This window comes from Carex rostrata, chromosome 9 (genome assembly GCF_964058835.1).
Source record: "Carex rostrata chromosome 9, lpCarRost1.2, whole genome shotgun sequence".
Lineage (NCBI taxonomy): Eukaryota > Viridiplantae > Streptophyta > Magnoliopsida > Poales > Cyperaceae > Carex > Carex rostrata.
The window spans coordinates 13,578,005-13,593,086 of NC_135926.1; the positions used below are offsets into that span (position 1 = coordinate 13,578,005).

General features: G+C 38.1%; 1 protein-coding gene across 1 annotated transcript; it reads right to left on the bottom strand.

The window, feature by feature from the left end:
* Positions 1-470: 470 nt before the first annotated feature.
* On the bottom strand, positions 471-14,790 carry EMB2410 (embryo defective 2410). The gene is made up of 25 exons (XM_078307962.1): positions 14,651-14,790; positions 12,806-14,433; positions 12,203-12,401; positions 12,045-12,104; positions 11,726-11,830; positions 11,436-11,576; positions 11,199-11,261; positions 10,733-10,960; positions 10,400-10,483; positions 9,848-10,005; positions 8,910-9,417; positions 8,276-8,446; positions 8,112-8,171; positions 7,403-7,525; positions 6,700-6,987; positions 6,516-6,581; positions 5,868-6,008; positions 5,197-5,688; positions 4,232-4,576; positions 3,549-3,829; positions 2,833-3,065; positions 2,096-2,334; positions 1,614-1,805; positions 892-1,164; positions 471-664 (listed from the first exon to the last, which is right to left on the bottom strand). Exons 2-25 carry the CDS (start codon positions 14,332-14,334, stop codon positions 518-520), a joined length of 6,126 nt encoding a protein of 2,041 aa, XP_078164088.1. The 5' UTR covers positions 14,335-14,433; positions 14,651-14,790; the 3' UTR covers positions 471-517.
* Between the last annotated feature and the right edge of the window lie 292 nt (positions 14,791-15,082).

A 15,082-nucleotide genomic window follows, 5' to 3' on the forward strand; every position in this document is an offset into this window, starting at 1 on the left:
ATTGTCACATAAAATGTCTTCACACATGACTTTCAATCCGTCAACTAAAAACTGATCAGCAACTACAAGTAATTTCTCAGCCAACGTGATACGTGAAAGCTGCAGTTCCTGTTCTATCTCAGAGAAACTATCTGTATATATGTAACGCAGTAGAGCCATAAAGACTGCTGGTTCCATGTCTTGCACTTCTGTATGATCCCCAGTTTCCCGTTTTCTCATGGGACTGAAAAACTCTGCATTGGAAATATTGATATGCAACTGAAACTACTTTCTGAGCAACACGGTATGCAAAAGCTGCACTATGTCATTGGACTTGACAACATAATATCTAGTATGTTAGTTTTCACTAACTATTTACAAACTCATTTCTGAGCAAAAGAATAGATTTACAAATCTGCAGACAAAACTTCTCCATCTATGTACGCAACAGCTAATCTCCTAACCTAACTTCCTTTTTTTTTATATATATATATATATATCAAGAAATTTGAAAAAGTTCACTATTATAAGGTGTTGCTTAATCTTGAGAAGTGGCAGAGTACTCAAAGAGAAAACGGTTAGATGGAGTCGACTGGTAAAGAACCCTGAGCCGGCTGGTCAGCTGATAGATCAGGGTCCATTGCATAGCCATTTCTGAATCTTTCATCTGTCTAACAACTGAGGCCTGTAACACAAAGGACACAACAAAGAAAAAAAATGAACAAATTATTTCTGGAGCTAAATTGGATGTAAATGAAATCATCCACAACACCAAGCTCAATAGTTATAATCATATTCCTTTTGCAAAATTTACTTTCTTTGAGCATCGTATAGGCTATAGCCATTTCTTTGAACATTTTTTAAAAGGGGCATTTCGATTATACAAAATGAGACGTCACAAAAACAGAATACCTGAAGGCGTTTGCCGAGCTGGATCTCAACTTCAGTGGCAAAAGAGATATTATTTGCAAGGGATTTGAGTGGGTCAACAGTGGGGTCGAGAGAGAGCAAGCTAGGAATCTGGGGAGCATAAACCAACCGCCATCGAGCTTGGCCAAACTCACCCTTCCCTTCTATCCTCGGCATCAGCGTCTCTAGTGTTGCGGTTGCCAGCTTCTTAAATGCGAGTTGGCCATCACCTTCTAGCAAGGACTCAGCTAGCTGTGTCTCAAAAACCTTTGCAGCCTATACAAGAAAAGTTGGAAATCTGGATATTAGTACAGTTTTTTTCTGCTTTTGAGTAGACCACTACATTTTTTTTTGTCATGATACCTTTTTTTTTTAACTATTTTGGACTTTGGTGATGATCTGTTAATATTTTTGTTGCCAATGTCTCAGTAATTCTCTATATTTGTATCTTGTAAACACAGCTTTGCTACTATCCTTGCCTAAAGTGACATGACCAAGTAATTGCACGGTCATTAAAAAAGGAATGAGATTGTCGACTTCCTCATTATGGATAAGAGCTTTGATGAATAGAATTTTGACGGCTAACAACTGCAGTCCCGAGATCAGAAAGAGCATATTCATTGATGCACTAATATAGCTTTACAAATTACAACTTTACTAAAGGCTCAATTTTGTGTGTGTGGGTTGTTGTGGGGGGTGGGGTTGAGAGAAGGAGAATTGCTTGCCTCAATAGGAGAAAGAACATCTTGGTCAACAGAACGGGTTGATGTCACGACCAAATTGTCTTGCCATGTACTGGCTCGGCTTTGTATCCTAAATTGCCACTCAGTTCCAACAAGCACCAGATCTAGAATAGGATCTAGACCAAGATCTGGTTCAAACTTTGCTATATTCAAATGGTCCCTCTTTAGCCTAACCTGCAGTTTTTCAAACAAACTAGGATGTTAAGCCACCAGGATTGAGAATATACAGAATTTTAAGAAACCACCTTGAATCTTCTTGTATTTGCAAAAGCACATTTTGCTTTTGGAAAGAAGTTCCATCATCTCAGAGAACTAAATAAACAGTCACGGAATGTATATTTTAACAGCTTCAATTATCAATGCCCATGATTGGCTAGCGTAGCTTGAAAACTCTCTTTCCTTTTTTTGATATCCAAAAAAAATTGAATTTCCACTACTTACATAGCTGAATAAGTAAGCCGTACCTGAGTAGCAACTAAGTTGATCTCGCCATTTTCAAAAGTTAAAACGCCCTTAGGCTTGATGCCTTTCGGGTGGGCCATACCATCCAGATCAAGTTCACCGCTAACAGCAAAGTTGAGAATTAAAGGATAAACAATCCTCAGTTCAGGCCCCATTATCAGTTTCAAATTAGCCAGCCTTACGTCCATGTTTGGTTTAGTACTTTCTTGATCCTTACTCTTTTCTACCTCTGATTGTTGACCTACAAAACAATAAAGCACTTCTCTGAGACATAACTAATAGGGCCTAATTAAATTTATAACATACTTTGTGCAATTTGACAATATAATAATGAAGGAAAATTTAGTTAGGGACAACTTCACTCAATTAGAACCAGATCTCTTCATTATTTGACATGACAATTGTTATAACAATTGACATGTAAGAATGATAGTTCAAATGTATCAAGAAGACCAAAGAAGTACATAAAAGCTTGTAAATTAGCTTTCTAGTATTTTATCTCCATTCTGAGGCCTGAAAAAATTTCTGTCTCATCTATAGAAAATGACTTGATGAAATGACTCATTTGAGAAATATCACAATTATAAGACCTTCCTTTTTGAAGAAAAGAAGGTTGAAGTCCACACCAAGCACAATACAGAAATTCAAGTTGCTCTAGGACTTCACACAGTATTACTATTGATTACGACTGACAATAGTATCATAAAAACAAATATATATACATATATCATAAACATACTAGCTGAAGAAGTAGACAAGGACCGAAGAAAGCGAGAAACATTTCCAGAAGTCATCATCTGATCATACCCAGGAGGGGGATATCGTGCCTTAGTCGAGGCCAGACGATTAGCAAGAGCCCCATTTCCTTTGTCATGAGGCAGGTAAGCTTCACCATGACTCAACCGAACCATTCCTGATATGATTGGTTGCAATATTGAGCCGCTCACTTGCAATTGACTGTCCACTTGCCCACTGTTGTAAAAAAAAATATATATATATATTAGAACTGTTTCTTGCATGTCACTATGACTTTAGCTTTATTGCTTATACCAACCAACACCCTCTCATATCAGAAGCTGATTGCCAACTGTTAGAATAGAAACCCGGAGAAGGAAATTTCAGTAATTCCTGCTGATGTTCCCCTTATTACCAATAAGCACTTTTCCTGTAACTGAATTGATTTGAGCTAAACAATTTCCGATGCTAACTTTCAAGTAACACTAAGCAAATTAATTTTAAGACTAGGTTGACAATGTGCAGCTTTTGCTGGTCTTAACCTTGGTTTATTTTTGGTCGGTGTTTTCAAATAACCCACAAAAATTTGTGCTAGTTGGATATTGAAGATAATGGTGTGCTAGCAGAAAACCTGAAAATATTGGGAAGTTAGAAAAAGGAAATGATGTATTTGAATTTAAGATGCTTATTCTCTAGGGCTTCTAAGTAACAGATATACACCTCAAGACGTTCTTGCCTAAAACTTCAAGCACCTCACACTTCAACTCAAGCTTATCTCCAGCTGAAGACTCACTACTTGTAAGTGGCAGGTTCCCTTTCAATGAGATCTTGCCCTTTCTACTGACCCGGCTTTCCATTGAAGTAATGCACAGGCGGTTGGATACAATATTGACTAGCCCACCAAAATTTGTCAAGGGTTTTCTTAGAACCGGAGAAGAAATTGATGCTCGGTGAAATGATGCTGATCCATCAACCACAGGGTGGTCAACAGTGCCTGTTACCTTTTGTAATGGTATAATAATGCATAAGAAGGAAATGGCATCAAATTCCAGTCATGCTATCAGTTGATATAGGATATATATTTTACATTGATCAGTTAATGTTCAAGCACCTTGGCATACTATGAAGGACTTGCTCTGACATCAAGCCAACCAAAATAACTTCATCGAGAAATATATAATTATATAAATGCAAAGTTAAATTACGTAGCAACCAATGTTTCTTATGGTCCAACCGAATGTTTTCTCATAGCTAACTACATCTGGGTAATGAAGATGCTGTAATCCAAACTGGCGTAGAAACTTAATTTAATTTCTCATTAATGTATGAAAAAAGTTACTTGATAACAAAAAATGGAGGGGCTTATCTGCAAATCCCCAAGAATAATGTGCAAAGAAACTAACCTCCAGGAGAATATCAGCATAACCATGAAGCCAGTTTGCATAAGGGCTTAAAGCAGTGAGGAGCATCATGCCCCCATCTTTAATGTCTGCATTAACCCTAACTTCACGTGGGTCCAGCGCGTTCCAGTTCAAACCCTTGAGGCTCTCTGCCAGCCGGAATTCCCACCCCTCTTCAACCTTACCATCTCTTACCAATCTTTTCTCACTCATATCCTCTGAAGACCCACCTCTTCCACTCTCCTTCCCCAAGACTGGAATTTTTATTATTCCCAATGTGCTCTCACCTGTTTTGTCATTTTCCCCTTCCATTGAATCGCTTTCAATGTAAGTAACCGGTAAGCTTCCCTGTTTTCCAAAAACATTAGGTAGTTAGATGCTTGGAGCATAAAAGGTGTAATCAATTGTATCAATCACTGGGAAGGAGGAAATAAAAGATGTCTACCACTAAATTTTCAGGAAATTTCAGGTTGATTTTCTGTTTTTTCATGTCAAGTAAATTTCTTACCACAAACTTTAGCAGCTTACCCTTTTTATAATGGCTTTGCTTAATTCGATGGGGACACGAAAAAAATAAGAAGAAGAAACTAACTAAATAGGGTGAACTACAACCTTACCTTTTATTTTGACTTTTTACATCAATACACAGACGGCACAAACGAGGGCCTAGTACTGGTACATACCAGAAATGCTAGATCCTATATAAAAGGATACACAAATACACTCTAAACCATTGATGTTATGACAAACTATAGCCTTTCCAGTTATGTTGGCGTCATTTCATCAAACATAGACACCCATGCAAACAAGGGCCCATGTCTGGTAAGACTGAAGAAAGTAGATTGTATCTATGGAAGATGCATGTAACTGAAACCCTAGTAGTTGTTTGGAACTAAAACTGTTATAGTACTAAACCATCCAGAATGCTAATGTCACAAGTATTAAACCCCTACAATTACATTTCATACCTGTATTTGCACATGCCCACTTTGCACTACTGGCTCAAAATTCACACTGAAGACAAACCTACTTGTTGGAGTTACAGATGCTAGCAACTCAGCCTTTGCAAGATCAATGCCTCCAACTGTGCCATCCAAAAGCCGCATTTGCACATCACATTCAGGCCTCGCAAGAGTCCCTTTAAGATCCCCTTCCATGTGCAAAATGCCCCTGACAGGTGCAAGCCACTGCCTCAAATTATGGACTGATTCTGACGAGTTTGACTCGATGATCTGAGCCACAGTGGGAACCAAACCCACTGGTAAGTTCAGCACCGCAAAATGCAGGTTAGAGACAGGGCCGAGTAGTGTCCCGTCTGCATGAAGGGTAGCATTGTCTTTTTGGATGAAGAATTTGTCAAGGCGTAGCCCTTCGTTATTACTATATGCACCAGAGGATGATACACGTTGAGTCTTGTAAGTGCCCCACTCCCAATCTTCTCCATGGAAGTCGAAATAAGCCTATACATAATACAGATGAACAGTGTCAGTCATGGTCACTACCAATCTATTTCAGTCGCCTCCACAGCGTAAAGCTGAATTTGTAGAGCAACACAAGGTTCTCTTTTAGCAGAGTACAAGAGTAAAGATTTTTTTTTAAATAAATAAAAATTAGCCAAGTACAAGTCACCAAAACATACCAGGGTATCGCCATTGCCTCCTCCACTGGCATCAAGACTCCCTTGCCATCGGCCTTTAAGTTCAGCTAAACCAGGCAGAGTCATGTCCTCCAGTATAACATCATCTGACCAATGATGAATGGTTTGCAAAGCTTCTAGTGCCTGCGATATAATGCAAAAACAGAATACAACAAAATGAGAAAAATTTAGAAGGGTTGTTTGGCAATTACTAGAGCATCTCCTTTTGATACAGACATATCCAGCTATCTTAAGCTACCTTAATTGGAACCCAGAAAACGAAAAGCTGTATTGCCTATTTATACAGGTGCTTGGAACTTAGGATCCACCGACAATATTTTAACTTGATAATATTAAAAATCATCCAAAATAAAAATCAACTTCGTAGGCAAGATGTATATGATGCACATATCGGGCCTATTGAAAATGATGAGATTTGGTGCATGTTTTACCATTTATCGAGCAATTGAACTTTTAAACAGTCTGAATTGCACGACCCCTGATGCATTATCAGCCAACCAGCAATGGACCCATGAACTAATTTTCATATTGTGAAGCAATTTAGCATTGATTTGAAAATATTCTCTTCAAATAATTCCACCATCAAGGTTCCTATCCCTTAAAAGACACACAGCAATAGTTTTGTCTCACCTTAAGCTGATCATGGAGGCTCTGTGCACAAAATCCAACAGACTGCAGACCTTGCATAAAGAGCTCCTGAAAATAATTTGATAGTTAATAGATTTATTCAAAACAAAAACTTCAAAACAATCTGGTATTGAACAAAAGATCACATAATCTATCACAAAAGGTAAAAAGCAGACAAAAGTAATACCTTTGATCTAGAACGAACAGCAGGGTCGGTACTTCGAGAGAAAAGCCTTGCCAAAGGTAGCATCTCTGCCACCTCAGCAAATGGCACCTCCAATCTCAGACGCCACCTACCTACTGATGACATCACACTGCTGAGGTGGCCAGCCATGGCCAACTCTATCAACCCATCTCCTCTCTCCTTCTCACGGCTCTGTTGCGGGCCCCTCTCACGGGTTCCAGGCAGGACATACTCTCCTTGTATCTCGTACCTACTGTTTGCTTGCTCCAACACAGTTTTTTCTAGTGTAATCTGCACATATAATTCAAAGTTGATAGTTATTAGCAAAATATCACTGTTTTCTTCAAAATTAGTTAAATTTAGGTCATGCAAATCAAACCTGCTTTAGTTTTAGCTTTCACTGACTATTAGGAAAGCAAATGTACATTTACAAAATAAAATTGAAGGTTAGTGGTCTTAAGTCTTAACTGACCACCAACAATTGTATTAATAAGAAAAGTATTTACAAGCAAATGCTAGTAACTGCTAACATTTTCAAACAAAATTATACTACCTTTACTTCTTTTGTGTTTGTGTGATTGTGTTTGGAACTGGTGGGTTGGGGATATTCTTGGGTTGCAAGGGGTATGTCTTCACTACAAACATCAAATTTCATGGCAAGATAATTCTAAAAAATTAAAGTACTTTAAAACAGAGCACTACTCACAACATCGCCACTCCAACGAGCAGCTAGATCAAGTGCTTCACCTAGCAGACCACTAAATTTTGGACGAAGCACTGATAGCAAACCATGACCTCTTCTCTTCTGAAAATTGAGTTGGAGCTCTCCCTGCACACATCGAAAAGTTAATTTGCTATTCTATTGGCCAATACGTGCCACTACCACATAAAACTGAAACAATGCAGCCCAAGCTATGCCATATCAGAAAGCTGAAATATACTTCTATTTGGATACCCACCAGATTTCAAAGGCATTAACATTTGGGAATAATTTGCAGCTTAATATATAACCTTTCTACTTTCAGTCTAGAGCATGTAAACACTTATAGAGGAGGGATCCAATAATCACACAACTTTGGTGCCCCATCATGGCCACAAATCTATCTTCCATTCATATTGAAAATTCAAAATTTCAAATACCAAATGGGAACCATTGATGTTCTTCTATTTGTAAAATGATGCATTCATGTCAAAAAAGAATTTGAATTTGTTTTTTACATTAACAAAGGGTAGAAAAATCAACGGTTTATTGTGATTCATTTGAACTGTTAATTTTTCCACCCATTGATCTTGTACAAAAGAAAAAGGTAGTGGTCATGATGGGCAGCAAAAATTGTGGTTATTGATCTTAAGGTTTATACCATCTCCAAATTAGCAGGAAAAAAAAATTGAAGTAATCAGCAATCAGGATGCACCTTTTGTATAATTCCACGAAGAGAAGCCAGCTCCAATTCATCAAGGGGTAAGTTTCTCACCTTAAAATACCAAAAAGAGATCAAGTTAAAAAAAAAAAAAAAAAACTGAATTTTCAGGATAATAAGGAAAAACTCCATATATGACACTAAAAAGACTCATTTACCTCCAGACTAGTTGATGTTTCAGGATGGTAACTGGCAGTAACTTTTAACTGCCCCTTGTGAAGATTAAGGTATACTTGTTTTCTTTTTTGTGCAGTATCGTCCGGGCTAAAAGATAAAGGTCCCATCACTTCCACCGAGATATTCTCATCAGGCCGGCCACTGACATTAAGCTGCCAAAATAAAAGGCAATAATAGCAAGTCAGGAGGATGGATCAACTATTATTAACTATTTCTTTCAACCAAAGGTGTTAACATACAAATGCAATGAGTGAAACCAACAAAAAAACTTAGTTATACTTCAGAATTGGAATATTTCTTTCAAAAGATAATTTCATGCATGCTTGTAAACAACATCAAAATGTCATATATCCTCCATAATTACTTTAAAAGATAGTGAAAATTGTCATCAATTCTTCCTTATTTGAGTAGAGAGCAACACCAAGAAAGGAAGGGCACTTTGGGAATCTTCTGATGTATAAAGAGAAAGGAGAAGGATAAAGTTTACAATTACTGAATTGTAGGGCTTAAAATTGAAATTTCATGTGTATTGGGCTTTTCATTTTGCAAGGGTGCACAGAATAGTTGCCATTATAGAAAAACTTCTGAATAGGTCCTGAGATCAGTACAACATACCATCAAGGAATCACGTGAAATAGAAAGGAAGCCAGTGGATTGAGGAGCCAAGGTCAGTTGATTAAGCTTTATGCCAGTTAAAGAAATCTCTCCAGCAAGTCTTGATACCTCATCCGAAACAACACTATCATCTGACTTAATATTCTTACGGCCAGTATTTCGTGACTTGACAACCTTCCCTTGAAACTTGACCCGTCCAGTGGCTTTCAAATGATGGGGCCTTGGCGAGTCAAACTGGATCATCGAAAAGAAGCTAGCCAATTCAAAGCCTCGCATGCGCAAATCTAGGTCAAGTCCTTCTACAGCTAGTGGCACCTTTCTTACAGTGGCATCAGGATCTTGTTGCGATAGATAGTCTTCAATGTATGATGTTTGAACTTGCATGTTTAGATCAAAAGCAACTGACGATGAGTTCACGGTAATGTAGTCATGCGAGATGATGATATTACCACGCGCATCAGTGAATGAGTCCTCAGCATTTGGTGCAGCCCACTTTATGTCAAATTTTCTGGTTTCAAATGCAACAATGTGACTATGAGATTCATTTTCTGAAAAAAAAGGCTAGTTAAAAATGCTTATTAAATAGAAATAATTCAAAAGTAGAATGACATTATTTTCTTTGAAAAGACCAGAAAATTAAATTCCACAGATCAAATGAAAGACATAAAATACAGCAAATATTGAAACTTGTGTCAGGCAAATCAGTAAATGAGTTTAACAATGCAGACTAAGAATTACCATATTAAAGGTACAATAAGAAAATTTAAGTAAACACGTGGCAGGTGGTAACAAAAAAATAAGAACTTACCCGGTTTGGCAAATCTACAAATAACCAATAGTTGTTTATATGCAGTGTCTATGAAGCAGCTCTCATTACTCAAATTAAATCATATAAAAATAACTGATAAACACACTGGCAGTATAAAATAAAGACATACGGCCTAAGGAGAGCTCCTGATAGTCTAGTGTCTCCATTTATCTCCCCTACTTTGAGTGGAATCAGAGGGATGCCACCAGGAATGTAGCGGTGTAGAACTTTATCGAGTAAGAAGCTACCAGATAAGTTTATATCCATAGCTGCTTCATCAACTTCCCCCTGCAAATAGGTTCACAGGACAATTTAAAAAACCAAAGGTACTGAACATCCCATGGCCACTACAGCATGTGGGAATCCATAAGGCCTATTATGGACTGATTTGACCATCAGTTACACACAAACCAAATTAAGTAAAAGAACACATCATCACCAAATCCTTGAATAACAAACAAATTAAAAGCTGGTTGATTTACTAAACACATCACATATCTTGTCATTTTTTTTTAGTGGAATATCTTGTCTTAAATAAATCACATGTTAGTATTGTGTAGAAGGAAAAAAGAAGAAGTGAACAACAGAAGATTGGTAGGATATGACATAAGATATATGCAAGATCATCAAATTCTCATGGTATTAACTATAGGCTCCAATTTCTATACCAATAAAGCATTACCTCTGGGCAAACCCATGCATTACCAGCCCCACGAATCTCTCCACCATCTAAAAGGCTTGCTCTAATGCCATAAAGATCAGCCACCTATTCATAACCGGATATTAGACAAGCAATGATCATAGAATATAACACGGTAACACAACTTTAATAAAGCTGGAAATATTATTACTTTGCTAGACCAACAGTTCGTGAGCCTAATATAAAACCATAATTATACTAGTGTACTGGCGAGCATACCAACACCAGTAACATTCTTTCTTGCATGCTCCAATTGTGTTATTGTGTCGCTTGGGTATTATACAAAAGATTGCCAGCAAGCAAGTAAAAACTTACACAGTTATCGAGATTGTAAGTAAAATTGGCCGAAACATGGGAGAAAGGGATGCGATCAAATGCAGCAACAGCACCAGCTTCTTTATTCTGCAGCACGGCTTCTGATGCAACAGACGGAGGCATAGTAGAAACAGAGAGTGATTTTCGGGACATTATCCCACTTCCCACAAATATAGGTGCATCTAAAGGGCCTTGGCAATTGAGTATGGCCGTCACAGACCCAGCCACCTAGAACATAAAAGTTTCCAACATTGATTCTTACATATGCTAAATGGTAGCAATATCAAACCTCTAGCAATATTTTGAGGGTTGATTCTTATATATGTTATAATGTACCAGTGTATTGCATTGATGGGAAATGGTACAGGTTAACTGGAAGATAAGAGGATCAACAAATCAACATGATAATGGACTAAAAATTGACACAAAAATTTGCCATAATTTCATGAGCGAGCAAGGGTCTCACCGGAAACATAAGAGGCCTCATCCTCAGAGTCTTCATAAGGGCATTTAATTCAACAGAAGGCACCTGTTAAAGGGATCTATCAGTTCAACAATTTGACCCCTCTAAAGCAATAAAGACATAAACGTGATTACGCGAATCTTACCACCAATATGGTTTCCATATATCAAAAAGAACCTGGTTCAAAAATTGAAAGAAGTTTGACAACTTATAAGTATAGAGCATGCGAGCGTGCTGTACCTGGCACATAATATGATACTCTCCGTCCATGGGATTTATGCCAAAGTCTCCAGAAGCTTCTAGAGGAACGGCACCAAACCAACCGCTTGTGTTGTGCAAAAACACTCTTTGGCCACGAAAGATTAGGTTTCCTGTCAAGTCCTGCATGAAATTGTGATTATAGACAATGTAATGTAGTAAGAGACGAAATTTTATCAATTCAGAAGAGCCTTATTCAACAACAAAAATTAAGCTGCTTCTTCAGTAACAGACATGGAAATAGCATATCATGACATAAGGTAACAGCATACCGAAAAAGAGGATGGAGCATCCAATACATGAAAAGAAACCCCTTTTACATCCAGATGCCCATGAATGCTAGGAAATGCATCCCCTTTTGACATGCATATATGAACCTGCAATTAAAATATAAAAAAAACAGCGGGCCATATAAATAAAACTTAAAAAGAAAATTTAAAGCTCCGTACTAGACATCAACATTTCCATGGCACATGAATATTCTATGATAAATCTAAAATGTGCATCTTCATTACTAATTCTTACACTTTTTCCAAGAACAATATCAATAAAATAAAAAAAGAAACAAGAGCATCAGGTGCAGATAAGCACCTCACCAGAAGCTCTCCCTTTTGCCAAGGTTGCTGGAATATCTAAAATTCTCTCAACAAGCTGCATCGAAATACAAAGAAAACACAGTATATACAAATAGTTAATTTACACAAAAGAATCACACTGAGTCAGAGAAAAGGCAGCGACAAGAAACTTACAGGGGCAAAGAGATTGGAAGCATTCAGATTGGCATGCCACTTCTGCTCAGAAATATCAACAAAGACATCAGTTGACAGGTGACCCCCACCCTGTGAAGTCTGGTCCTGCCGCCACTCCATGCAGTTACCACTCACATGCACATGGATGCGGTTGTAATGATTCTGGAACTTAATGAATCCATTGGCATTTCTCATTTCCCTTCACATTCAACAACACAACAAACATAGGAGAAAAATAAAGCAAAATAAACCAAGGAATGTTGAGAAATATTTTAAATAAAATTTATCAGAATAAATATGAACGGTGGTAAGTGAACAGCACCAGAATGATCTAATTAATACCTCTAATGTATCAATTATCAGATGTTTACTATATCTTAAGAACACCAGTCGCAGACACTACATCAGTCAGCTCAGGTACTAGTACTTGACCAATATACCCCGATTGGTACCCAGACAATGCTCGTTAGTGCAACAATGAGATCGGTTTTCTGTTAACTGTACACACCCTTCCCCAAATATTGAAAGAAAACATTTGCATGCATGTACACACACACTAAGAATAAAAAATAAATAAAAAAGCAAATATAATAAGGAAGTAACCTAGGCTCCTGATCGCCATAGCCAAGAAGCATGAGGGTTCCACCAGTAAAATAAACAGAATCAACTGTGACCGGCAGTGCCTTCTCAATTCCCTCAGCTTGAGTCTGCAATAACCCCTCTGTCAGTTCAGCAGATATCTCCTCCCGACTCAAACCCATCACTGACTTCGATTTCTCTATTTTATCCTCCAACCCATCAGACTGAGCACGGTTTCCAATGTGAGTAAATGGCCAAATAGGTTCCAATAAGTTAGATTGTGTTAAGGATCCAAACTTCTCAGCTTTATGAATAGAATTATCATCAGATCCATGTTCGGGCTTCTCAGCTTTGTCAACCATTATCTTTGCCAAGCGAGCATCTAAATCACTTCCATGCGAAGAATCAATTTTCTTCTCTAGTCTCTTGAAATACCTCAGAGCTGCAAGAGAACTCCGTCTGAGTATCATTTGCTGAGAGAAACTGCTATTTTCAGAACAGACTTTATTAAGTGAGTTTCTTTTGAATTTTCGCCAGGCAAAATCAGGCATTAACTGGGCCCAGAACTTGGAAACGGGCATGCGGGTCTTAAACCCGAATGACTTCTCCAGATCTGTATGTCTAGAGCCATCCACAATTCTTGAATCCTTCGAGTGCATCTCTTGATCCATGCAAAAGTGCTCTCTAGATTTCTCAAAATCATTCCTATTTTGGGTCTTCGAGTCTGGTAACAGGTCCTCAGCTGATACCACAACAAAGCCTCTTTTAGGCAAAACATACCCGCTTTCAGCTGCCTCTCTTGCTAATGAATCCCTATCTAGTGCCCCCTGGGCACTTGCAGTTTCTCGTGCAACTCTGCGGCTTTTGGTGCGGTGATCTATCCCTTCTTCATTTGAGTTGCGCTTATAGCTTATTTCAGAAGGAGGAGGAATACCAAGCCATGAAAAATCTTTCTTTTGAGAGACCAGGAGACACGGTTGGGAGACAAAGGCATTGATTACAATTTTGCCTTGCCTTAGGCTGGCAAAAGGGCGGATGCGTAATTTTACCACCTCCGCCTCCCCACAAGAGAACTCCTCTCTGTGGGGCCCAAGTGAGCATGATTGGAGAGTAATTCCCAGTGGAGAGATACTTCTGACTTTACCAAAATCTATTTCTCTTTGGAGATATTCACTAAGAATTGAACAGACAGATGGTAGGAGCTTGGTTTCAGCAAATCGCTGGGCTTTGAGTCGGGCGTACCAGACCAGAAGGCCGGCAACTGAAATTACAGCAACTGCCACAGAGCACCTGACAATAAAAAGGCCCTCCTTCCATATAGGGTGTAGGGAGTTTATGAAAGAACGGGTCTTCTCAAAAGGCTCCTTTGTACAGTGAACCCTAAAGACACCTCTTGAAGTTGATATGAAATTAAAAGTTGAATTTGGTTTTTTGAACAGAGAGCGACGAGGTCCTTGATTTGAAGAGGGGAAGATGAGTGTGTTGTGCTTGATCCTTCTAAAGGGAACCGGGAGAGGAGAGAGAAACAAGGGGCTAGCTAACAATTGGGACATTATTTATTGCTGCTATGAAAAAACCATCTGAATGGGGACCAAGAATTGAATCTCAGTCCCCAAACTGTGCTTCAAGTTCTTGCGTAGAGTCAGGGGCATCTGGTAAATTCAAGATAACAAAATCAACGAAGTTTTCTTCTTCAATTGGAACTCCATTATTCACAATTATTCAATAAGGACGCTGATTTGAGAAGAAAATAGGTTAAAAAAAACACTAAATTTTACTTTGAAGACCAGTAAAATACAATACTGGTATCAGATATAACTAGTGTAAGGTACAGAAAAAAGAAAATCTATCGTTTGTGAAGTGCCTCACCTTAATACTAAAATTGTATCATAGCAAGCAACAGTCCGTTGTTGCTACCATACTTTTCCAAACCGATTGGCCGATTTACGCCGAGTCTTCTAGTTTTTGACTGATTGATCCTTCAAAGGGAATGTGGAATGTGATTGATTGGTCGTCGGAAGAAAGATTAGACTCCGTCTCCGACTCTCCGTTAGAAGATAGCGTGAACTACGACGCTTTGCTAATTAAAACTTGAAAGACGGAGAAAGAAAGAAAGAAAGAAGATGGCTCTGCCAATGGGACCCCAAGCTTAAATAGGACTCTGGCTCTCGTAATTTGTTTCCCGTTTGGAAAAAAACAAAGAAAGAAAATTATTATTTTTTATTTTTTTTAAATACAAAGAAGATTAACGAAATAAATACAGAAACTTTTATTTAACTATCTTCACCTTATTGTATTTCT

Excerpts from the sequence above, each read along its gene's own strand:
- EMB2410 (XM_078307962.1), bottom strand. The coding sequence starts at position 14,334 with ATGTCCCAATTGTTAGCTAGCCCCTTGTTTCTCTCTCCTCTCCCGGTT. Across the intron at positions 2,335-2,832 it reads CTTGTCTACTTCTTCAGCTA|GTCAACAATCAGAGGTAGAA; the intron begins GTATGTTTATGA and ends ATTGTTTTGTAG. Across the intron at positions 1,165-1,613 it reads ATGTTCTTTCTCCTATTGAG|GCTGCAAAGGTTTTTGAGAC; the intron begins GCAAGCAATTCT and ends TTTCTTGTATAG.